The following is a 26,724-nucleotide window of genomic DNA, read 5'->3' on the forward strand; positions in this document are numbered from 1 at the left end:
CAAAAACCACTGAACAGATTTTGATGAAACTTTACAGTACAGTACAGCAGTACTAGGCAGTCTGTGTTCAACTATCACTCGGGTCGGACGTTCCTATCGCAAGACCTTTGGTTCACTCAGTTCCGATACGACTCTAGTGCTGTGTGTAATTATTTTCGTTAATACACTGAGTTTATTAATTTCTACGAGTGGATTTCATTTTGCCTGAGACCTACGCCATGAACCCTGAACCAGAAGACCCTGTCGCCAGCGACAGCGACGCTCATCCATCCCTGGCGTCGACCAGAATAACAATGTATAGGCTATAATTTATGACGATCTGTGACAAACTAAATTTCAAGCCGGTGAAGCCGCGGGCAATACTACATATTTCATACTAGCTTTTTGCCCGCGACTTCTTCTGCGATGAAGTGGAAAATGGTTCTACATTATAGAATTAAAATATTCTAAGAAAATTAATTTTGTTAAATGATTATATTTTTTGATATAAAATCTACACATCATTATGTTTAAATATTTGAATACTTACAAAATTATGAGATCTTTCTAAAACAAAATTAAAACACTACACCTGCCGCAGATTTCTTTGTAAACAATGTTTTTTTGTTTTTCCTTCAGGTGCTAAAATCACCAGGCTATTGTGTGCGCATACTCTGGAGTATTCCACATACAACTGGTCGTCGGAGAAGCATAGATTTCCATTAAGTCTACTCCCGCTACCATATGGAACTCCGCTAAAACTCGTGAGGGCGCCAACACTTGCTTTTGTATCGAAAATTAGTATGAGCAGCTGCGCACGCGGTTGCCCGTTGCAGGCTCTATGCAACTACACTATTTTAAACCGTGGTCCCTAAGCATGAGATGGGAAACTGCACTCTCTTGAATTCTCTTGAATTTGATGGTGTTAGGGGAATCCTAGGAATGAATACAGACTTTCCAATGGAATCTCCTCATCAATATTGCGAAATTGCGAGTTGCAATTCAATGTTACGTTTTCACTTGTTATTTTATTGTAATCTGACCTTGATTTTTCAAACACGTGTCAAAATAAAAAAAAATATTTTAAATCAAAAGTACTAAGGAATATTTCATTGATATCAACTTAGAAACAAGCACAGATCACAGAAACTAAAGGGAAATGTGACAAGGGACAAATTGGAACATATTGCTTGTGAAAGCAATGATGACAGTAGCGACGTCATTATGTAAACAGTTTATATTGCTTGCATAGTACTAAAGATTATTCGAACGTTGAATACTGATACCGCAATGGATAATGAGCACATAATTTGATTTCTTTGTGTGTGTGAATTTCTAATACGACACTGAGTTTCGAACTCAGCGCATTACTTAGCATCTCTCTATATTTCTATGGAACCAAGTTATCTCCAAAATAACATTCCACACCTTTTTAACCTAGTCAGGTAATAATTTTAATAAAATACGAAGCACGTCATCTATCAATAGGATATATGTATATTTTAGAAGTTAATAAATTATGCATAAAATATAAACACTTTAGAAGTTTAGTTAAATCGTAGAATTTCTGAAAAACAAGTACTAAAATCGTACTGAAAAAAAAAGTATTAACATGTTATCTAATTTATTTATTAAACGTCGAAATTTATCAAAGATTTTGGACTAAAGTTTTTGAAAATATTTTACAGCCTACATAGAAAAAAATTAGGATTCTAAATCGTGAAAGAAATTTTTTTCGGAGCCTATTGCCTCCAAACAAACAAACAAGCAATTAAATCTTTCCTCTTTTATTAGTATAGATTTAACAACAAAACAAAACGCTTCTTTTTCTTCTTCACGAAACAAAACTCAAAGCGGATAAATAAATAAACAAATCTTTGGACAATTTCACAGCGCCATCTAGTCCAAAAGTAGGCAACCAATATGCTTGTGTTAAGGGTGCTATCATAATGGATATACTTTTTTTATAATTTATTTATTAAATTAAATACATGGTACCTACATATTATACATAGTTACACCCAGATCCGTCAAAGAAATTAAAATTCATCATTTCAATTTCTGCTCGGCCGGCCGACTCGAAACAGCCTCTCGGCATAGTATCAAATGTATTTGGTCGCCGTACAAATCACCGCTTTACGACACGAACGCACGTAAACGTCACGGCGGGAAAAATGACACAGGTCCTGCCTTGACGGGCGCTCGCGCCATACTAATCGATGTCGGCTTGCGCATTGTAATTTATACTGATATTCACACCAATATTTTGACAAAGTGGTTACTAATATTTAAACAATAACTGTAGAAATTAATTCTACAATGAATATTCTTTATTTTGGGATACTTTTATTGCAGTTTATGCTGTGTTTTTAAACCAAAAACCACGATCAAAATGTGACGTTAATCTTCAAATTTGCCAAATTATTTTTAGATTTTACTCAATAATGGTAATGAAATTCAAGAATCTATTTCATTAATGGACTACAAGAATATATGTCCGATGATTACTATATATTTTTAAGCTTATTATATGAGCATAAATAATAGATACAGGACTTTGAAAATGAGTCTGCGGCAATTTTTTCGTAAAATGGTTGTGGGAGATGGGGCACTGTGAATTAAGCAAAAGAGTTTTAGTAAATCCGTTTCATTAATGATCAACAACAAGGATTGACCTATCTTTTGCAGTTATTAAATAATCTCTGGGTGTTGCTTAAGATAGTAATTCATGCTTCCAAAATCTTAGAAATTCGCACGAAAATGTAAAATGGCTCTTAAATCGATTTGGTATCGGCCGATTCTTCATACAAATTAGAATCGGGCCCAACTATCGGCCAACTAAAAGTCGGTGGTCTGCGTCTAGGCTTAATAATTTGTCTACACATACGTAAATACAGCCAAATCAAATTGGCACCCTCTTTTTTATGTGCGCGGAGAATCAGCATGCCTTAAGCGGGTCACGGTCGCGCGTGGTTCGCTTGCGACAGCGTTGCGTCGGATTGTTTCATAGCGCGCAATTTAGGTAATATCTACTTGTTCTTGGAATTATTTCGTTAACCAAATTAATCTTAGCTTTTGTCCAAGCCCACATTGTGGAGAAGTAGGAAAGTAGTTAAAAAAAATCTGTTTTATTGGGCGCATGAGAAGAAATCAAAGCAAAATATGCGAAAAATAGAAAATAATCTCACCATTTGACTAATACATTTGTCAATCTACCGGAATTGTTAGTGCCATTGACTCAGTGGACATATTATTTTGCAAGATCCGATTGCAGTACACTTTATTAACCGATTCTAAAAAGGAGGACGTTCTATTTTATTTGTGTCCTTTTCTCACAGCAACAAATATGCAAGGCGATCTAAATGCCATAGATAGAGCATTTGGCTAGTTGGTCGTATAAACTATGTAATAGCTAGGGGAGACCGAGGAGAGTTATGACATTGTCGAATTTTGTAAACCTATTAACTATCAACGAGCTCGAAACAGCGCGTATTTGTTAGCTACAGACTGGCACTAAAACGTGCACTGTTAAGTTCCAAAAAAAGCCGACAATGTTACAACTCGCATCTGTCACAATTCTCCTCGGTCTCCTCTACAGATATGATTGAGGAAATACATACCCAATCTCCCCGTGCTGCCCTGGTACACGCACTGCCCATCTGCGAGGGTATACAAATGATCGAACATTTCAAACAGCCTCGCCGACGGCTGGTGAATAGTACATATGATGGTGCGGCCTCCTCGAGCCAGCGTCTTCAGCAGGGAAATACACGAGAAGCACGAGGAACTGTCAAGCCCAGACGTGGGCTCGTCGAAGAACATTATGGGCGGGTTGTTGACGAGCTCTAACGCGATGGACAGACGCTTCTTCTGGCCTCCGGATAGGTTGGACGTCATGGTCTTGTGGTGTTCTGATAGACCGAGGGTCTCGAGGATCTCTTGGATCTGAAAAAGAGGTTTGGTGGTTTTAACTTAGTGGGCAATTTCATTCACGTAGCTATAGTCTGGTATGTGAGCACGTATAATTTTGTCCAATGACCCCTAGCTACCCATCCTTATCGCTCGCGCGTAATTATATTGCTGTCGCTACTGTGCGACGGGCGCCCGCAGTGAGTGTGCGAGCGCGACAGGATGCACGCGCAGGACGCGCGAGTATGGGTAGCTAGGGGTCATTGGACAAAATTCTACGTGCTCACAGACCGGGCTTTAGGTACTATAACTAAGAGCACAGTAAGAGTCTGGAAATGTGGTAGGATAGGGTAGTGATCATGTAAGTATTGTACGTTATTGGAATTAAGTCATTGTAGTAGATCATGAAGACTTCTTTTACATACCATAGTCAAATATGTGATGTGTTAATTTTTATTTATTTATCGATGAACAACATAGTAAGCTTACAGAAAAACCAAAGCGCTTACAAATGTTACTCACAATTCATAACATCATTTCAATAAAATAACAAAATAAGTGTAATAAGTAACGTGCTTAAAGTAAAAATCTTTTATCATTTGTCACATTCATTACAATAAAATAAGTGTAAAATAAGTAACGTGCTTGAAGTAAAAAATCTTTTATCATTTTGTTTTCGGGTGTTTTTTGTGAAAGATTTGGATTGTAAAGCACCTTTATCCTCATATGACTTAGACATAGCAGTACCTAAATAAAACGTTTATGTAATTTTTCGTGAGAGATACTATCATCATGACTATCAATAATATGAACACGAAACGAGAAGAACAATTTTAAAGCGAGATCAAGCGCAAAGCTCATGACCGAACGCGATGGAGGACTGTTTTGGACGCCCTCTGCCCCATCAAGGGGACATCATTAAGGCGGTTATCACACTGCGCCGCGCTCCGCCGCGGAGCGCGTGTATTCATATAAAAAATCCCGCGCGCAGACGCGTTGTCAGTGTGTTGTGCCGCGCGTATTTTCTATACAAACTGAGGTACATACCGCACCCTTAGAATGAAAGTGACCGAATCCAAAAAATGCAATTTGTGGTAAATGAACAAGAAAGTCTTCAAAAAAGTGTAGTCTTGAATACATTTTACTATATCTCTTTCGTGTTCCGTCGCATTTGATTGATTTTAAGTAGATTTATTGATTAACCTTTTGAGTTAACATTGGCAGAGTATTTTTTGTAATTATACTTTATTTAGTATATATTTTGACATAAAATATAAAGTACTTCTAAATTAGGTCACTTTATTACAAAATACTTTTGAAACTGATGAGATTTTTTATTAATTAAGTCTGTTTATGACGCATATTGCAAATGAATCTGTTGACATAAGTCATTACTTACTTAATGTTATGTGAATATAAGGTAGTGAACATGGGTGTAGCCACGGTGGGGCAGGGTGGGGCAAGTGCTCTAACCTGTCAGGTACCTAACCAAATCTAAAAAAATAATTATCTAGGTACTAACTACAATACGATGTACACTACCAACTACTTTTTGGGTGAAAGATTTCTTGGTGTAGGTAGGTGAGCAATAAGACAGTGTTGGATAATTCGGATAATTTGAATTACACATTCAGATATTGGGTGCTATAAGGTAGCCTTTTTGTATGAATAAAACTAACCGAAGTATAGCCCAAGGGTATAGTTTGCTTCTTAGTCGTTCGTTTCAGCCGAATGACGTTTACTTATTGCTGGACAAAGGCCTACTCCAAAGATTTCCAAGACGACCGGTCCTGCGCCGCCCGCATAGGCACCTCCCGCGACCTTCACCAGATCGTCGATCCACCTAGTGGAGGGCCTGCCACTACGTCTTCCAACTCGTGGTCGCCACTCGAGAACTTTTTTGCCCCAGCGGCCCATCAACTCTGTGAGCTATGTACCCCGCCCACTGCCACATGATTTTAGCGATTCTGCGTGCTATGTCACTTTGGTTCTACTGCGGATCTTCTCATTTCTGATTCGATCGCGCAGGGAGACTCCGAGAATAGCACGCTCCATCGCCCTCGGGCCTTCTTATGAGGCCCATAGAAAGCGACCACGTCTCAGATCCTTAAGTTGTCACTGGCAATACACACTGGTCAAAGACTTTTGTTTTGAGACACTGCGGCATTTTGGACGTGAGAATATTGCGAAGCTTCCCGAACGCAGCACAGCCGAGATGAATTCGACGGTTGACCTCTTTCTCGAAGTTGGACCTACCTAACTGGATTGTCCCAGGTACACTTAATTGTCAACAACTTCGAGTGTAGTCTCTAACTTTCAGAGGTGTGGGTTACAACACGGATATTTGACATGATTTTTGTCTTGTCCATGTTCATTTTAAGAACCATTTGTTGAGAAGCTCTTCATACATCGAGAAGCCATCGAGCATGACTACGATATCTTCCGCGAATCCAATGAAGGTGATGAAGTCTTCTCTCTCTGCCTAGCGCTCATCCAGCTCCAAAACCCCGAAAGCTTTTATCTCGAATTGCAAAATCTTTTCAAATGCCTAGGAGACTACGGAAATGTGGACGAATGCAATGACAGGTTCGTAGGAATTGTCCAAACGACTGGGTCTAAGTTCATTAAAACCCGTCGTTCAAAAGGAACCAAAAAGATCTCTGACCTCACCAACTTATGGAAGAGAGAAGAAACTTGGTTCTGCAAGTATACTCAACTCGCGACCTACGCCAATTTGATACAGACCCAATTAAAGAGGCGACTTAGCGTAACAAGGGCTCTATAGCAAGATATCTGTCTGTTGGCCAAAGCCAACTGACTCAAGCTGAAGACCGAGGATGGCAGAGTCATCTCGTCGGGGCCTGAGATATTGGAAGAGGTTGAGGTTCTACGGAAAATTATCACGAGTATACGCACACCTGATCACAAATCAAGCCGAAGACACAAGAGCTAGATTGACCCGACACTATAAGATATCTCGGACGTCAGTCTGTGCGAGATTAGAATGGCTCTCAAACACCTGAAAAACAACAAGGTACAGGGTGATGATGGAATCACGGCTGAGCTTCTGAAAGCAGGTGGAGCGCCCGCACTAAAGGCTCTTCAGAAGCTGTTTGACTCCGTCATCCCCGAGGGAAAAAAAGCTCCCTGTCTTTGTTTTCATTATCAGTTTGCATGTTTGGAGGTGTTATTACCATCAAACTAAACATATCTTGAACTAACTCGTCTTGATGTTATTTTGACTATAGAGTAAGAGCTAGTGAACGCCAGACCTACGTCATTTTATAAAAGCTGAAAGTTTGTCAGCGTATGCTCCCAATATAGGATATACTATAAAATCTGATTTTTTTTTGTTTAATATTTCGGCAATAATTAGAAATATTTTCCCCAACACTCACACAGTTTTGACAGTTCCAACTCCTTGCCAGACAGTTTTTTAAGGTAGCTCTAAAGCTCCCAAAGCCACGATGACCCAAACTTCATAATTCACCAACATTATAACCTATATTGGGAGCATACGCTGATAAACTTTCAGCTTTTATAAAATGACGTAGGTCTGGCGTTCACTAGCTCTTAGTTTACTAGTAAACTTGTGAAGTAAAGTCTGAAACAACACAACTTATTAAACTCTTAAGTACATAAATTTATACATATCTTAAACAAATTTTATATTAAAGCGACATATTCCAAAAATATGTTAATCGGTCCTTTTTATTTTTTCTTCTACACAGGCGCAATATCAAAAATATCAAAACTAAATTAGGTTAGTTCAGTCATAAATAGTCCTATTCGTAAAAGTGTCGTGTATCCTTCATTTATATTTTTAACTAAACAGACCGAATCCATAAATGAACACTGAATACTCTAACATATTTAGTTTAAATACAGACCTATTTATTAAAAGGTCACTTTATGACAAAAAAATCATGAACTTACCTTTACAGTATTTTTGTAATAAACAGATACAATTCGAGATCCGCCAATGTTTTACACGTACACTCGCAAGCACCGCCGACGTAAAACTAGTTCTGCCTCTTTCACACAATATGCATACATGAAAAGCGGGACTAGTGAAAGAGACCGAAGTATGCGTTGCTCTGCCTTTACTAAGAGATAGGTCACTTTATCTATACAGGGATATAGAGCATGCTTTATAAGGTCAGTTTATGGTGAAATCGAGAGTAACAGGAATTTTGAGTTAAGTCACTTTCATTCTAAGGGTGCGATACAATGATTAAATCTGTCGTCCCGCGTACCGCGGCGGAGCGCGGCGCAGTGTGATAACCGTCTAACAGTCATCCATTAATTTGAAAATTCTTTTACCGACATACTTACCTAACTAGTTTTGCTAAGGAAATATGTCCTTGTTACATACATAGCCTTAAATACATGGAAAGTAGCTGGTTTCTTTTATAAAGTGATGTTTTCGCTATAAATAAGCTTGTACAGGAGGAAAAGTTGATTATTAACGATTTACACGTCGACTCAGCAAACTGGTTTGTATCACGAACGTCACACAGGGCTCTTTGAGGCAGTAACTTGAATATATTCGTTTAATTTATTGTAATTTATGATTATGATATTTACATAGCGGCATACATTAGCGTGAACTTGGTTTTGATTTTACAATATCACCGTTAACTATTAACAAAATAAACGATATAGACCTCTATATTGTGTCTAGATTTGTATCGAAATCGTGTCTATATCTTTTCTCGGGAACTTTCGTTTGCAAGTTCCTATACGAGCATTTAGCACTGTGCTTCAGAGCCACTTATCATGATTATTAGGTCATTTAGTTTCCACTGCAGGAGGTTAGCTACCAGAGGCAATGGCGGATGAGGCCTACACTCCCACGCTGGCCAGACGGTTTGGAAAGGCCACCTTCTAGCGCCACTTCTAATTGTGTCAAGTTCAGTTAAGTATAAGTGACGGAGCACCGGGCCCTCGTCCTTCTGACTTGGTGAGCACTGAGCCCCACAAACTACACTAACATGTATTATAAATGCGAAAGTAACTCTGTTTGTCTATCTGTGTCGCTTTCACGCCTAAACCACTGAACCGATTTTGATGTGGTATAGAGATAGTTTGAGTCACGGGAAAGGACATAGGATTATCCCGGTTTTTGAAACAGGGACGCGCGCGATATAGTTTTTCTGTCACAGACAAAATTCCACGCGGGCGAAGCCGCGGGCGGAAAGCTAGTTTCCTATACGGTAGGTATACAATTCAATGCATTTTTTCTCCATAGAAGAAGTATGGTTAACTTACCACTTCCTCCTTATCCACCTTAGCAGTAGCCGACGGCAGCTTGAGAGCCGTGGCGACGGACATGGCTTCTTCCACCGTCAGGTTGCCGTGCAGCTGGTTGTCCTGCATGATGTAGCAGGACAGCTTGCGGAAGCTGGACAAGTTGCGCTCCATGCCGTTGACCGTGATGCTGCCTTCCATGCCTGAAGTCCTGGGGAGAGGACGGTGGGTTGAAAAGACTGTGTCGATGGGTTCAAATGTCAGTCTACAATCATTTCTGATTGCAGAGCTATAATGTGGAAAAGTAGCTTAGGGTCTCGTACTAAGCAAACGGTGTTTAGTTCTGAGTAGGGATGTTATGGATATGTAGTTTCGGTTATGGATACGGTTACGGATATAGGATTAATATTATACCGGTGTCGGTTACGGATATTTATTTATTTCAGAAATGCGAAAATTTCGGTTACGGTTACGGATATTTGTGCTTTAAAATTTGAAATACACTCGACATCAAATAAATCGCACCTCCCGCGACAAGCATTTTCAAACGTATGCATCCCCACGTCCCACTAATATTGGCATCATTTAAAAGCCTAGTTCTAACCGTCATTTCATTAAAGGAAAGGTTTTTACCCCAAAAATGTGTCTTTAGAAGGATCCAGAGTCACTTCTTCAAAAAATAGGTAGTTACGCTAGAGCCAACTTTTATGGCTATAAAACTGTTAAGTTGGGATTAATCGCTATCCATCTGTTAAAGAGGACACGTGAAATCATTATTTGGTTTTATAACCATAAAAATTGGTCTAATTGATCCCATAGGTGGGCTCAAAGTGAGGTATTTTTTCAAGTCACATTTATGGTATATGTTAATCATTTATTAAGAAATTAAATGTGTTATTCTTTAAGGATATTTATTGGGCTTTCAAATAACACCAATATTGTTGGGGCACCATGATTGTGTCAGAAGAAAATCGTTAAAGTTCGCGTCGCGGAAGGTGCGGTTTATTTGATGTTGAGTATAGTTGACCAACACGGTTCATTCATGGCCGCACACTTTACATCGAATAAAAAGTAATAAAAAAATAAAATTGATACTAGATGGTATTATAAAGGTAAATCAGGCTGTTGTGCCTTTACATATAATGCTATACAAAAAACAATTTAAACTGCCTACATCCGAAACTTTTGAATCGGTTATGGTTACGGATATCCATAACATCCCTGAGATATACTATAGCTCTTCAAAAGATATCTAATGGATGCAGGTCTGATAAACGAGTTGTAACATAACGTCGGTCATGCAAGGAGTTGTTTAAAATACGTGAAAATCGGTATTACAAGTGCTTTGCAAGAAAACTGACCTTTGAGAAGCATTAATATAAGTAAACTGTATAGGCGTGGTATAGGCATCTAAATAACAGATATTTTACAAATCAAACCTCCCGTTTCATGTTATTTGAATAATGTGATTGACAATGTCTAAGGTCATTGTTTGTAGTTATGAACAACTAGGTACTTTTAAAAATCTATAGACAACAAAGTTCGTGTATTGTATGCTTGTTATATTATGTGAATTTTTAAAAACTTAAAAAAATGCAATCTTCAAGGTAGGAATCTAACCTAAGAACCTTCCTTGCCGGGTGACTGCTTTGCGCGCTGAGCTACTTGAACATTGATTACCTACTCATCCAAAGATGAAATTTCTCTAATCTTATAAAATCTTTAGCTGTTGGTCGAATGTCAAATATGAGCTACTTTTTATTCCAGCACTTCTCACAACTCCCGAATAATATCTCATAGTCATTGCCAACTCCAGCGGAGCTACTGGAAAAAGTGTTTTCTTACGCGGCATGATTATACAGAGTAACGTTTGTCAAGGGCGAGGCCGCGGGCAGCCGGTTTGTAAACTCGCGACGATCTTCTACAGTAAGAATAGTGACAGTTAAACTGGCTACAATATAATAAAAATGTGGTTAGTTGGACTCTATCAATGGAGGTCTTAGAGAGTCTCAACCAATCCCAAGGAGGGTGGCCCTCACTTAGTGCGGTATTTCCCAGTTTGGTTAGGAAATTAAAAGTCATACCTACACAGTTGAAAGAACCTGATTGCCAATAAGAAACATTGATACAGACCTTTCTAGATTTGCAAGAAAGACATATTAATATGTAATACTAAACATAGTGGTTCACAAAGTCAGACATCAAGAGTATTAATCTACTAATAATACAGTCTATAGAAAAAGGATAAACAAACATGTTAGACAACACAAAGCTCAAGGGCTCCTTGAAGACTCCGATTGTTAAAACACAAATATTTGACCAGTTTATACTCGAATGTTATCGGTTAATTACCCATTACCGTTAACAATATTATTGTTCAAAACTCAGAAGCATTACGATCGAGTCAACGCGACAAATCATCACGTAGTTTGTACCTACTTATTCCACAAACCAGCGTCTAATCTATTTTTCTATTTTATTAAGATGAAACTTTAACATTAATAGCATATAAATAACTATGCTTCTGATGTCCAAAAGATATCTATCGTTTCAAGTAATGCTGGCTCCTACAGCGATGCATGTGTCAGTCACATGAAACCGGATATTGCTTATCAAAAGTGGGTCATTATACCACATAATAACTTAAGAGCAGTGTGGGCAAACAATTTTGGCATTTTATTTGATGTAAAAGCATTGTTTTGTGTGATGCACTGGTAGATAATAATTATAATCTAGAAGTCTGACCATTCCTAAGTTTATGTAGAAATCAACTCTAGATTCGGCAGAATATTTTGGCGAACTAAAATCCTTGGAAATAACATTTATTTAAATTACCTTGAATTCTAAAATTGGTTTCATACTTCATGTGCCATTATACATATTCATATTTCTTTCATTCTTGTTTTATAAATTAATGGTTAAAAAAAGTCCTTCAGAAAAAGTCATGGAACTTTATTTGGAATTAAGTTTAGAAGATAAAGAGGACACAAATGCTCAGAAGTTGTCCTCAGCATGCGAAATTTTCGAGATGATGAAATGATAAGTATGCAATTCATACAAATGGACGGCTGACAACATTGTTTTGATTTGCCAGCGCCTAAGGCGAGGTCCGCAGTAATTACTGCCGCTCATTATCGCGGGACCTTGCTCTGTGCCCGCGCATAATTACTTCTATTCTAGGGCCTGGCAATTAGCTGGTGTCAACTTTGTACTAGTCAGATGGGAGATGTAACTAGCACACGTATGAAAAGCAATATTATAACAATACATAATCCATTACATAGGGTCATTAAAGTATGGTATAGAGGCTTCCCGATCAAGAGAGGACCTTTATTGCCTTTCTTGATCGGGAAGCCTTGGATTTGATTCTCTGTTGGGGCACATACGAGAAAAATAGCATTATTTCTTGTTTTCTGATGATACATATCAATGTGTTTATTTGTTACATCTGTTATTGCGCCGTATTACCAATTTGACATGACATGGAAACGATATTATTTTCTCCTTCAATGATGTAGATATTCATGAAACTTGTAACTATTGTGGTTTCAATCTTGTCAAATTTTAAGCTATAACCTACATTAAATGCTTATAGAGGTAGCTGTGACTTGTGGATAGTATAATAGAGCCTACATAAGTATTGAATCAGTATTTGGTTATACCTAAGCGTTTTAGCTAGCGTCGGCTAGGCGACAATCAGTTGCGCAAAGTGTGACGCAGTTCACTTTACTATTTGTCAACCAAGTGCTTGCATTTTAAGTCTGTCTTAGGAAAGGTTTGAAGTAGCATGAACAATACTGAGAATATGGTGCACTCTCAAATAAACTTGATACTTTGTCTTGGGCTCCTGGGTAGGTATACGATAGTATAAGGTCACCAAGATGGACCCAATCCTGAATTTTGTTTTAGGCCGCAGGCACCTGTATGTAGCAGATCAGCCTGATGAATTTCACTTGATACTTGAATTTGAACTTTATGTAACCTTAAAACTGTAATTACAATGTTTAGGGAAAATTCAGTCAGAGGCAGATTAATTGATTGCTGGCGACTGCAAAATGTAATAGAAACTACCATCAGGTCATCTAGGCCAAATGAGTTATTGATTGCTCATTACTTTTATAGTGTTTGCGCAGTACTGGAAATAATAACCAGTGTGAAGCGACTTGAGAAATAGTTCCCATTATGATGTCATCAAATAATGACATGCATAAAGCGATGAAGACTGTGTTACAGACCTAAGGGCTCGTACACTGACTTGTTATTTGTCATTTTTATTGTAACGCAGTGCAATTTTCCGTGTGAAATCCTGCAAAGTCACGCTCCCGCCGCGCTCTAAAAGTCTTAACTATTTAAAAGAGTCCCTAAGCTTGGATCAAGGGCTTTTTCAATATACGTAAGACAGAAGCTAGTACTAAGAAAGAGGGATTGTGTTACCGCAGCCCTACACGGCAAATGATCGAGTGGAAGGTGTACACTTGCACAATCCCGCGCATGGCGAAATGAAAACATAGCCGAGGTTCTCCGGTGAGGTTTTGCAATTGCAATAGTTGTGCTCACGTGGAAAAGCAGCGATGTATGACATCAGCTCACTGGCTACCGATTAGATATAGCTACAAATCAATAACCTTTTAACATATGGATAAGAGGCAACACAACGCGATAATGCAATTTTTGCTCCCGGAATGTAATTGAAGCTTATTTTTTGTATTGGTCAAACACAGACATAACTGGTAAAACAACTTCTTATATTATTTAGGAGAGTATCGGGTTAATGAGGATCATTTCGATTTTTAGCTGTGAATGCAGATTTATAGGTCTAAGAAATCCTTAATATACAGTCCAAAAATTTTTGTTCTACGACAAAAATTGACGAAGTTATGGCCAAATTACTAAAAAAGTTCACTGACCGCCCGGCGCGGGACCGATGACGTCACTATATCCGATCCGAACGCTGCCGGCGTACTGCGTGGATAGAAAATATTTTTTTCTAGCCAAACTATCAGTTTTAGAGAAAAACTTGTTATGACATTTATTCATCAGAATAAAGTAAGCTATCGATAGGTAATTTTTAAAAATAGAAATTGTGAAAAATATCGCAAAAAATCCATACGCTCATACGATTCAATGGAACGCGGACGGAGACGCGATTAGGCTCTCCGCGGTGGTATATTTGGCGATTTATTCAAATAATGTGTTCATAAGTGTTGTTAGAGTCATATCTTCGTCCAAGTAAAATATAAAAATGTATAAGTATTAATTTATTTACTTCTAACAATAAGTATAGCTGAGGCAGATACACTCTGCCTAGGCTACAAGACATTGCTATGAAGATCATTTCGATGTACACGCAATACCTACCTGTTATTTAGTTTTTCTGAGTTAAACCTACGTACCTACCTATCTATTCGCCGTTCTCATGGGCGGGCCAGCTGCTCCCTCCTGGAAATCTATTTAATCTTAGCCTAGAAGCTGGGTATGACTCCCCCGCCCCCTATAGGCCAGAAACTGGGCATTAGCACTCATATTATGTATTATTATGTTCAATACAAACAATCATAAAGTTACACTCACCCCAACCGCGTCTCCGCATTCCATCGAATCCTATAAAAATGTGGTTTTTGGACATAGCTGTTAGGGATATATTAAGAATATAAATGACAGTTCTATCATAGCGGTTCCAGCTAGCCAGCTCTACGTTATACAGCATGAAGGTGCTCATCAACAATAGCGATACTTATTTTTCACAATTTTTATTTTTAAAAATTACTGGTCGATAGGTTACTTTATTTTGATGAATAAATGTTATTAAAAGTTTTTTTCTAAAACTGATAGTTTAGCTGGAAAAAAATATTTTCCATCCCAATAGTACGCCGGCTGCGCTCGATTCGGATATAGTGACGTCACGCGGCCCTGCGTACGTTGACTTTTAGCGGCAAAAACGGCCTATGTTTATTACTTAATATCTTCGTAAGTAATGGTCCGATTTGGATAATTCAAAAAGATATATCTTTCTTATATCTTAAAGATTAACGTAGATACTAGTTTTGTTGAATTTTCTACAACAGTACTGATCCTCATTGGTCTAAACAGTGGTTCTTAACCGGTGGTCCGCGAACCACAGGTGGTCCCTGGAAGCATTCCAAGTGGTCCACGAAGTGCACTTGTACACCTTGGTCAAAACCACTTTTAACTGATTTTTGTAGTCAAACTGATTTTGACCGATTATGAGGTGGTCCCTGACAAGACAGAAATTTGGTAAAATGGTCCCTCATGACTTAAAGGTTAAGAAACACTGGTCTACAATGTCCTAACCGCACAGTTAATTGTACCACGAATTAATTACTTTATAACCTTGACAGGTTTTAAAGAATGTTTACTACGTGATAAATATCTTGTGTCAACGTCTATCAATTGATAATTTTATGATAAAAGTTCGGTTACATTGTTTATGTATGGTATGACTCATTGTATGAAGAGATTTTCTTGTTTACATTTTTCACAGCCTTTCTTCTGGCTAAATGACAATACGTCTAAGTGCACTTTCACTGGCCTGAATATGGTAGTGTTAATATTTTGCTACATTTGTTACATCTGGTTGAAGAGTGTATTCTGTCTTTGTACTTATGTTGAGACTTAAAATAATTAGTGACAAAATAACATTATAATTAATACACTTAAAATGTGATTAGCATTATATGAGTGTACTACATAGATAAAGTGTGAATACACATCAACAAGGATACACTAATCACTAATTTAGTTGATAACGATTGCCCTTCTATCAAGGTGATTAATTTGCAGATAATTATTGAGAAAGTGTTGCTATGTTGCTGTACCTACGCTACGAATATTAGTTATTATCACAAATTATGACTAATATTCATTGTTCAAATAATGATCATTATCAAAATATTGATATTATAATAGGCAAATAGTAATCAAAGGAGCGCACATATTAATATGTGCACAGAATCTTTACAAACAACACTACAAAGAAGTTACTTCAGTCAAATAACCAGTCTTCTAGAGTAGCTTACGAAACGACCAACCGTAAATAATCAAACGTATAGTATGGTAGCTTACGGTGCAATGGCGACACTGGCATGTGAAATTAGATGCCAAATCACCATAGTTTTAGATACCCTTAAGGTTCGGCGGCCAAACCAACGCGATCACACGCGATCAGCCGGCGCGTGCAGCGATGGCGACCAGACTTAAATACATCGATCGCCATCGCTGCACGCCGGCTGATCGCGTGTGATCGCGATGGTTTGGCCGAACCTTTAGCCTGGTCGTCATCGCTGCACGCCGGCTGATCGCGTTGGTTTGGCTGAACCTTTACGAATTTTCACAGATCTGAAAAGGTTCCATAGGTAGGTAGTCTAGGATGCGCACTAGGATATTATAATCTTATCGAGGCTTATCGATACCAGACAGTAGTCATCTAAAACATCGATATGGTTTTATCGTGGCGCGCATCTTTCCCCAGCTGCTTTACATATAGTAAAAACACTACTAGCCCGACGGATTAGCAAGCTGAAGTGGCAGTGGGCAGGGCACATAGTACGCCGAACTGACGGCCGATGGGGCAGCAAGGTTCTGGAATGGAGGCCGCGTACCGGAAAACGCAGCGTGGGACGTCCACCCACAAGGTGGACCAACGACCTGATAAGGGTAGCAGGAGTCAGGAAGGCGCTGGATGCAGGCCGCTACCAACCGTGCGATGTGGAAGTCATTGGGGTGGGGGAGCCCTATGTTCAGCAGTGGACGTCCTATGGCTGAAATGATGATGTTGATGATGAAAAACACTACTAACCTGTAACCGGTGAGGATGTTGAGCAAAGTGGACTTGCCGGCGCCGGACGGGCCCATGATGGCGGTCAGCTCGCCGGAGCGCAGCCGTCCTGACACCGACTTCAGGATTGTCTTCACATCTGCAAGTAAGCATTTAGTTAGCTACATAGTACAGCTACAGATGACAGCATATACAATTTTGATGGAAAATAGTAGCTATTACAACAGCAAAAGATTCAAGTCTTTAGTTTGATGTGCTGTCGACTGTTCATCGTAAGCAACTGCAATTTTGAGTTGGTTGTGGAACGCAATTGAGTGCCTTCGGTGTTGCGCGGCACTGCGCTCTATGTCATTTACTATGCAACGACACCCGAGTAGACAACCTAGTTCTTTAGGAATCTACGCCATTCCGATTGCCGGACCACAGCTACAGTGATGTTTTCCATAATATGGCAAATCTTTTCCACAAAATGGAAAACCACTTAAGATTAAACACGTGGTATCCTATTTCTAGCAAGCATCGATTTCAACCGCAAAGCACGTACCAAGTACCTACTTAACTACGTAATGCCACAGAACAGACAAGGACAATAATTGCGACGGATGTAATTGCCCTATTATGGCAGAAAATGGTTGTAGAAGTAGTTTACGTATAATTAGATGCCGCAACGTGATTCATGGACATGATTTGCCTAGTGTAAGTTCTGTTTTATTAAGCAGAAGTACGATAGTCCCTGACATAGCCCGATGGATTAGCAAGCTGAAGTGCCAATGAGCAGGGCACATAGTACGCAGAACTGACGGCCGATGGGGCAGCAAAAGGTTCTGGAGTGGAGGCCGGAAAACGCAGCGTGTGACGTCCACCCACAAGGTGGACCGACGACATCATAAAGGTAGCAGGAAAGCGCTGGACGCAGGCCGCTACCAACCGGGTAACATGGAAAGCATTGCGGGAGGCCTATGTTCAGCAGTGGACGTCCTATGGCTGAGATGATGATGATGATGATGATGATGATGATGATGATGATGACGATAATCCTAAGTAACGCCAGTAAAAGGATCATATAACTAGGGCATAAATAATACTACGTTCATTGAAAAAATAATAATCACTTGATAATGATTACTAACATTAGCATTTAAGGTGTGTTTACTAACCACACTATGAACTATGAGTTGTTCGAAATAAAAACTTTTTTTTTTTTTTTTTTTTTTTTTATTTATTTATTTATTTATTTATAAATGGGGAATACAGGGTCATAGGGCTACAGAACTGTTCCTAGATTCCTAGTTCTCCTTAAGCCTGGTTATGATACGCGCAAAATCCCCGCAGTTTCTGTGTGATTGTCATTGGTGATGCACTGAGGCGGTAACCGTGCGGTTAGGGTTTGATGCATAGTATTGAGAACTGCCCAGCAACCGCGCGATTATCTTTGCGTCTGTTTCCAGTCATTCGTTCGTTCGTTTCAGCCGAATGACGTCAACTGCTGGACAAAGGGAGGCCAAGGATTTCCACAAAGATCGGCCCTACGCTGCCCCCATCCAGGCACCTCCCGCAACCTTCATCAGATCGTCGGTCCACCTTAATGCTCAAAAATAACAGTTGTTTAGCTCAGTGAAAATTTAATCGATTAATTTTCTTGCTATTATTGTTAAAGCGGGATTCTTGGACCCTTTACTTTATGTTTATGTTCAGTATTCATATAATGCGTAATTCCTTTGTTTAGTTGGAGCACCGATCGTTACTCATTGGGGGGCAAACTCCACATCCCGAGTCGACAAGCCACATGCCTACATTAGTTATCAATGTACTTTAACCTAAAGTTGATTTGTTATTGCATGCCTCATATGACCACAAATAAATAACATTCAAAAATAAGTTTTTCACAACCCACCATAGCGAAAATCGTTTTCATTGCATTTTTGTCTCAACATTAAATACCTAAGTGATGGGCATATTTTCAGGATCATAAAATCTTTCCTAATTAAAGATTTATGCTAGTAATCTTCACTAAGACAACCGTTAAATAATAGCTCTCTACAGTTAGCCAAAAACTTGATGTCTTTTGTTGATATTAAAAATGCGATTTAAGAGTAGACGTGCTAAATAGATGTTTTCTAAAATATGTGCTAGATAAAGTGCTAATGTGGCTAGCAAGTAGGTAGACAACCGTGAACCGTTATTATGCTCTCACGCAGCGCGAGTGAAGTGACAAAATGCGTAAGCGCACGACATTTCAAAAGCTGGATCAACAGAAACATAGTGTGTGTACAAACCTTCTGTTTATTGTCTTGCAGTGCTTTTGTGTATTTTGGTACATTATTTAGCTTTTAGGTACCTACATAAATAAAAATTTTAAAAATTCACATGTGTACCTATTGTGCTTACACAACTTCGTTGTTTTATCTTAAAAAAACAACGAAGTACACGGAATCAGACACCATTTAAGACGAGCTATTAAACAGTACTGTACCGTTATTCGAAGCCTTTATAATGAGAGTAGTGTCTGTCTTTTCCTGTTTGAGTACTAGTTTTGACGTATAATCTGCCCACGTGACTTCCGCTCCGGTCCCCCCACCGCCTAAGCACGCCTCAATTAACGACACTAGCGCCACCAACGGTAGCTCGAAACTAGGTTTCGATATTCTCGCCATTGGTGTTTTAGTTCCCGTTCGAGACGGTCGTAGAATTAGCTCCGCTAGTTCGCGACCCATCTCACAGGTACTAGTCGTGACGTGATTCAGGTAAAATATTACCATCATAATGTAAGTACTTCTAAATTATTATGTACTGGCTGAAAACTTATAAAAATTACTGTGATTACTTATTTCGCAGTGTAATTTATTTTTACAACGGTGTTACCGTTCGGGGGTAGATTGCATTCAATCTAACTCAGTGTAATTTTAAATAATTATCTTTCTTCTCTAGTAATACTTGTACCTAACGGTATTCCGTTAGACGTGTTTTAAAAGTAACATTACTTTTTAGCAATGTTTGTTTCTAACGGTTTTTCGTTAGATATGTTTTTAAGCTAACTTTTCTTCTTAGCAATGTTGATACCTGACGGCGTGTTCCGTTAGATGTGTTTTAAAACTAACATTCCTTTTTAGCAATGTTTGTGCCTAACGGTTTTCGTTAGATGTGTTTTAAAACTAATATTCCTTTTTAGCAATGTTCATTCCTAACGGTATAACACTCCTTTTTAGCTGTGTTTGTTCCTAAGGGTTTTCCGTTAGATGTCTTTATTTTCAAAAGGAAAGAGGAAATATTATGTCCACGTGCAGAAGAGGAGCAAGAGTTGGCGTAGAGGTCAAATCAAAGGATGGTGTGGTGTAATGTGATAGTCGCAAGATGTGATTGCTTGCTACAATAAGCTGTAAGTACCAACTTACCAATACCATTTCAGACATACGAATTCCATCGGACGGATTGTGTTGATTTATAAATCAACAAAATAAATAAACGGTAAACTACCTTTATCAATATGCATCCGGGGAAAGTATGAAAACTTCCACTAGGTAGGGTAGCGTACCGACGTACCTATTCTACCGCCATTATGGAAGTCTAACGCATGGCTTATAACCCAAGAGTGAAGTGTGCAGTTTGTCCTATTAGGATACGGTACGTAGGTATAATAATACCTTTGTGGTTTTCTTAAACTATGATTTCAGGAAAACGCTATGCTGTTACTGTGTAGATAAACAGTGAGTCTGTGTAATAAACGGTGAAGGATGAACATCGTCTATTCAGCCTGATACGCAGTTTATTTGATGCTAGCGGCGTCTGGAAAATTTTTCGGCAGCAATACGATCGCAACTCTGCTCCGCAGATCGATCTGAGATTTCGCCTTATGCTAAATACCTACAGTGGAAAACTCAAACTGGCTACTCGGCAAGCTAGATGGCAGTGTAACCAAAACGCAGCAGCATAATCCTGTAGCGAGGGTAAGTTCTCTTGGAGCAAACAGGGAAAAACCAGGAGCCAGAACCTTTTCTCCCTCATCCCACCGGGATAGGAGAAAACTCAAACACTCAAGGAGTCTCATATTGAGCCAGGCAACGCCGCTCATTTTTATTTACGTCGAGAGGTCTTAGTAAGGCATTGGTACAAACCCTCTTGTTATCCCTCATCCCACTGGGATAGGAGATTACCCAAAGAGAATCGGACTCAAATCATTACATTTCGAGCCGAGCAACCTCGCTCATTTTTATTTACGTCGAGAGGTTTTAGGGCATCGCTCTAAACTCTCATGTTATCCCTCATCCTACTGGGATAGGAGATTACCCAAAGAGAACCGGACTCAAATCATTACATTTCGAGCCGAGCAACCTCGCTCATTTTTATTTTCGTTGAGAGGTCTTAGGGCATCGCTCTAAACCCTCATGTTATCCCTCATCCCACTGGGATAGGAATTACCCAAAGAGAACCGGACTCAAATCACTACATTTCGAGCCGAGCAACCTCGCTCATTTTTAATTACGTCGAGAGATCTTAGGGCATCGCTCTAAACTCTCATGTTATCCCTCATCCCTCTGGGATAGGAGATTACCCAAGGAGAATCGGACTCAAATCATTACATTTCGAGCCAAGCAACCTCGCTCGTTTGTATTTGCGGTTCAAAGACATGAGGGCATCGTCCTAAATCCTCATAATTTTTGAAGAGTTATAGAACCCAAACGCCTTATTCCACGGTAAACGAAAATAAGTAAAGTTGCCGAGTAGACATGAGGGCTTCGCCCTAAATCCGCATAACTATAAAAGGGTCTGAAATTCTATTTAGCACGGCAAAATTAAAGTAATGTTGCCGGGAGGACATAAGGGCATCGCCCCAAATCCTCATAATTTTCAAGGGTTATGGAACCCTAATTAAAATGCTTTATTTCATGACAAAAGTAAGCTATTTAAGACCTGCCATGGGTAAAAGGTGGAGACAGAGATCATGAGATTACGCAAAAATTACTCGATTCGTGTCAGTTTGGCTTATTTCATTACTGCCGAGATGATACAAGGGCATCGCCCTAAACCTTCAGAATCTTGAAGGATGTTAATTAATCGGGGCCGCAGCTATGCGCCCTGAATTTTTGGTACCGAACAGTTAACGCCTGGAGAAATTAAATAAACTTAAGCCTTTATGCAGCCTCTGCATAGTAAAGTTACAACTATTGACCTGATAGTCTTTTAAATAAGGTATACATTCATAGACGCTTGGCGGGTACCACAAAGTACTGAATACTAAAATAAGTATTTGTCTGCTATACATACCTATAGTACACCGACAGACTCATGCAAATGTTCTGACGGCAATTGATTCGCACAGAAAGAGTCGCGACATTCGCGCCCTTACCTATTGGACGACTTCATTCTGGGGTAACTCAGGACCCATCCTTGCTTCGGGGTCAGATATAACCCATGCCCCTATTGTAATAAAAGCACACAAGTCTGGATAATAAACACAATGAAGTCGGTCCTTACCTATATAAAATAAATAAACAAAATAATAACAGTCTTACAAACTAGTAACAGTAAAAGGTGAACTCCATAAATACAAAATGGCCTAACCGAGTCTCGGTTACCAAAAACATACAGATCAAGTCACGTAACGTTACAAATCCTAAAGCATTGGCTCTTCTCATGTTATAACACTACAATTCATGATTTGCGTGAGGCAAAGAGCATTCTAACCGCCAACTTGAGGCGCTCATGGCACCCAATACCAAATACTTATAATCCACAATAACCAAAAGTATAAAGCTTATCTGAGCTTAAAACAAATTGGGCACGCTGCATGGTAACGCATTTCGCAATTGAATTTCACTGTACAACGAAAACAGTGACTTTAGTAAACCGTACTTACTAAATATATATTAAACCGAGTAGGTTTACATACTACAATTTGTTATTTTCTCATTTATACAAGCCATTACATTCGTTGGAGAAAAGATTGCATACCAAAAGTCACACAAGTCTTCAGTATCTTTTAACTGAACTTTCCGTGTGCCCTATTATAGTGTCAATGACTACGTCTTGTCTACTTAATTTAAGTAAATAAATATAATTTATTATTAATGTCATATTATGACACCATGTCATATTGTTAATTCGACCTTTTGTGCACCTCTGTGGTTCAATAAAAATTGTCGTATGAATATGAACGACTTTTACGAGGAGTTAAAGGGAATAAATCAAAACCTTCAGTCCAAGAAAGTAATTTAACTCTGATTTTTCCAATTATCACTGTGACCTTAGGGTCACACAGAAGTACATAAACATGGTTGGAATTAATTTTGGATAATGTGCCGCACTCTTAAGATCTTTGCTTGGGGCCGAAAGTCCTTCACCTACCTACATAGTACAATTTACAAAATTCGTATTTGATGTGATTTAAATCCATCAATTATTATACTGTAACGAAGGTAGTCACAAGCAAAATGTTGTGGCACACACAACTGTTTACGAGTTAACTTGTTTTAAGTACAACAGCCTCGTGAAATATTCTAATACCTACCCGACTCGCTAGGTCAATGAAGTAATTTGTCTCTGCTGACTATTGTCACAAAAATTAGTACTTACCTACCTGCTGGCAACTTATGTATGTACACTTCAATGAATCATGAGTGACATTGGCGATGATATAAAACTTAGTGTTACACAAACATCATTACATAAATATTATTACATCGTGCAAATGAGCGATCGTCCAACGGCATTCAGGGTGATGAAAATAAATCATTCGAAATTAAATCCGATGCCCACCCTAAGGGCCTTGATGAAACCTGATAAGGTTTAGATCGGCTAAGAAACTATCATTTAATTCTAGCTGTGCTTGCGACTTCGTTTGCATAACTTTTCCCGCTTTCGCAACATTCTTATTGATGCTCCGCTACTATTGGTGGTAGAATGATGTTATTATGATTTTATACATAGAATTCGTGGTTAAAGGACTCCAACACAAAGATAGTTTTTGTGGTGATGCAAACAAACTCTTGTTCAGCCCTATAACATTATTATCATTATTGTAATTACAATAATACATAATTACATATTAAGATTGCTCTGATTTAAGCTGGTTGACTAACCGTCAATAAGCTGATCTAGCTGACAAGTTATCACTGTTAGCCCTAAAGATAATGGTCGCACAGTCTTACCACAGCACCGACGTTTGTAAACCGCAAAGTTTACTAAGTTTGTACTAGGAAAGTCTGTATTATTATAAATTTTATCAATTCCGACTCAAACTTCGCTGTCCCTAGCGAACAGCGATAACGCGGAATACTCAGGCAATACAAAAGTATCGTACCTATACATAGCCGGCTAGCTATTGTCACCTATTCATTACACCGTCCACCTAGGCTACGGTCCTGTAAAGGTTTATAAATATTAAAATCTGAGCTGATACCTAAATGTGGGAAATGTTGGAGATCATCAAACGCCCGCTATCGGCAAGCGACCTTAACTGTACCAGTGAATATTCTTATCCATACCTAATAATTATTCACTCCTACCGAAGCTTATTAAATTCATCCAACGGTCTGATACTGTGAGTGAGGGTGGACGTAGCTTTTGCGCCTTTTACATGACGTAAAGTAACCGATAGTTCATTATTACATAGTTGTTAATAAACGATGCATTAGACGTGAATTTACGGAGATGCAGATGCAGGTTGCGTTCTGTAAAATATTATAATGTACCTACACACAGTACATTACCACTCAGTAGACAGATAAGCTAAAGTTCTAACTAATTCATAACATTTCTCACTGATCAATGTCTTATTCTTCAATTGATCACATTGGCGATTACACAGCGCCACCAGGAGATAATAGACACGTCTCTCATTATAAAGGCTTCGAATAACGGTACAGTACTGTTTAATAGCGACGTTTTACCTGAAAATAAAACGTTTATTAAACATACTTACCTTATTCGAAGCCTACTTTTTAAATCTACCTGGTGTCATAAAACACAATGGCGAGAATATCGAAACCTAGTTTCGAGCTACCGTTGGTGGCGCTAGTGTCGTTAATTGAGGCGTGCTTAGGCGGTGGGGGGACCGGAGCGGAAGTCACGTGGGCAGATTATACGTCAAAACTAGTACTCAAACAGGAAAAGACAGACACTACTCTCATTATAAAGGCTTCGAATAAGGTAAGTATGTTTAATAAACGTTTTATTTTCAGGTAAAACGTCGCTATTTTTGAAGGCTTTTATTTACATAGTAGATTTAGCAACTGCTAAAAATAGACAATAGAAACTGCATGACACTTCAGAATTTTGTGCAAATATTGCTACAAGACTTGACATTATTTCGTACTTGAAGTACTATTAACGATGTCAGCTCTCGAGACCTTTTAATATTAATCAATCGCGATTTCCATCAGATCGGAACGTAAATGGTATTAATTGCCCCACTTCCTTTTGCGATGGCTGACATTTTCCACATTCAGCACGGAAATGAGGATCAAGAAGTACGTACTTAAGGGATTGGTTAAGGTCTACGAGTTGGGCTGGGTCATGAGGTTATCGCCCTTCTGGAGATGACATCTGGCACTTCTTTTGATTATAGTTACTTGAATATCGGTAACATATAGAGACGCCTCGACCTTGCCGACTCGGGGTCAGGCAACGTGGATTTTTCCATGCACTTTGGTTTTTTAATGTGAACGATGCATTAAATTACGAGGCGGAATTAGGGTAGAGATTTAATTTATAAGGAAGGTATGTTTGGAACTACCCACTTGGGTTTTGTTGTAAAGCTCCTCACAATTCCCTCACTGTTGTGATATGATCAATAAGGAAACTATTGTAGGCCATAAAATAAGCAAAATGAAGAAGAATAATGGTCACGATGACAGTTGGACAATACCTCTATTGGTTTCAAAACATGATTTTATGATAAATGTCGTGTATGTGATTAACCTAATTCAAAATATGTAGGTAAGTATTATCGGAGATTAAATATCTATCGAGTTATTATAAAGAACATGGTTTTATTTCAAGGTTTAGTTGGTAATGCCTTAGATAAATACGCCTTAGCTTATGATCTAGTTATTAAACCTTTGTTTGTCACCGTCATCCGCTTTGCAATGGAGGGAAGTCGAACCTTAATTTCGAACTCTTCCTATGTTCTTCTGATTAATTTCTTTGCGGGTCCAATGACAGGTTTAACTTTCCCCCGGGACACACTTGACTTTCATTAGTTGCGTTTTTATGGCGGTCAAGTTGTAGATCCTGGCTAAACAGGAGTTGCAGTGGTGGGAAAGAGAGGTGGGAATAATCTTTTAATGTTCTAGTTTCTTGTTTAATGTGACTTGATTTCAACGCAAAATGACATAAAATATCTTCAGCCTACAATAAAATTATGGCCGCTCTTGTGGCGGAGTTTTGGGCTGACACTGTGTAGGTTTGTTGTCGACACGAAAAGAAGAATAAAATTATAATAACATCAAATAGATGATCAAAGAGTAGTTTCTAATAAATATATGTATGTGTTTCTCAAGAACATAATTATGAAAATTAATAGTGATAAGAAACAAACAAACAAAAACATTAGGTATCTATTCTTAGCCAGTGAATATTTTTGGTGACGAAATTTATCGTTTAGTTTAACTCAGTTTAATGTTGAAGCCATAGGATAATGCCGTTTATGGATAAAAATGCTCATTTCAAAAACCACTAATATGTACTTGAATAAAATATAATAATTATTGATTGGTAATTGAATAAAAACACCTTTTTTATATATGTAACCTAACTTAACCTTTAATAACTATTCTTCAACTAATTCATAGCTT

The 26,724-nt window shown here is 38.6% G+C and overlaps 1 protein-coding gene across 4 annotated transcripts in view; it reads right to left on the minus strand.

Moving 5' to 3' along the window:
- The window catches only part of LOC135072379 (ATP-binding cassette sub-family G member 4), a 56,649-nt gene that overhangs the window by 20,849 nt on the left and 9,076 nt on the right, over positions 1–26,724 (minus strand). For all 4 annotated transcript variants that reach the window (XM_063966285.1, XM_063966284.1, XM_063966283.1 and 1 more), the window contains 3 exons: positions 16,955–17,072; positions 9,160–9,349; positions 3,600–3,924 (listed from right to left, as the gene is read on the minus strand). In XM_063966285.1, the coding sequence (XP_063822355.1) occupies positions 3,600–3,924; positions 9,160–9,349; positions 16,955–17,072 (633 nt within the window). The remainder of the gene's footprint in view (positions 1–3,599; positions 3,925–9,159; positions 9,350–16,954; positions 17,073–26,724) is intronic.

Source organism: Ostrinia nubilalis, chromosome 6, assembly GCF_963855985.1.
Source record: "Ostrinia nubilalis chromosome 6, ilOstNubi1.1, whole genome shotgun sequence".
Classification (NCBI taxonomy): Eukaryota; Metazoa; Arthropoda; class Insecta; order Lepidoptera; family Crambidae; genus Ostrinia; species Ostrinia nubilalis.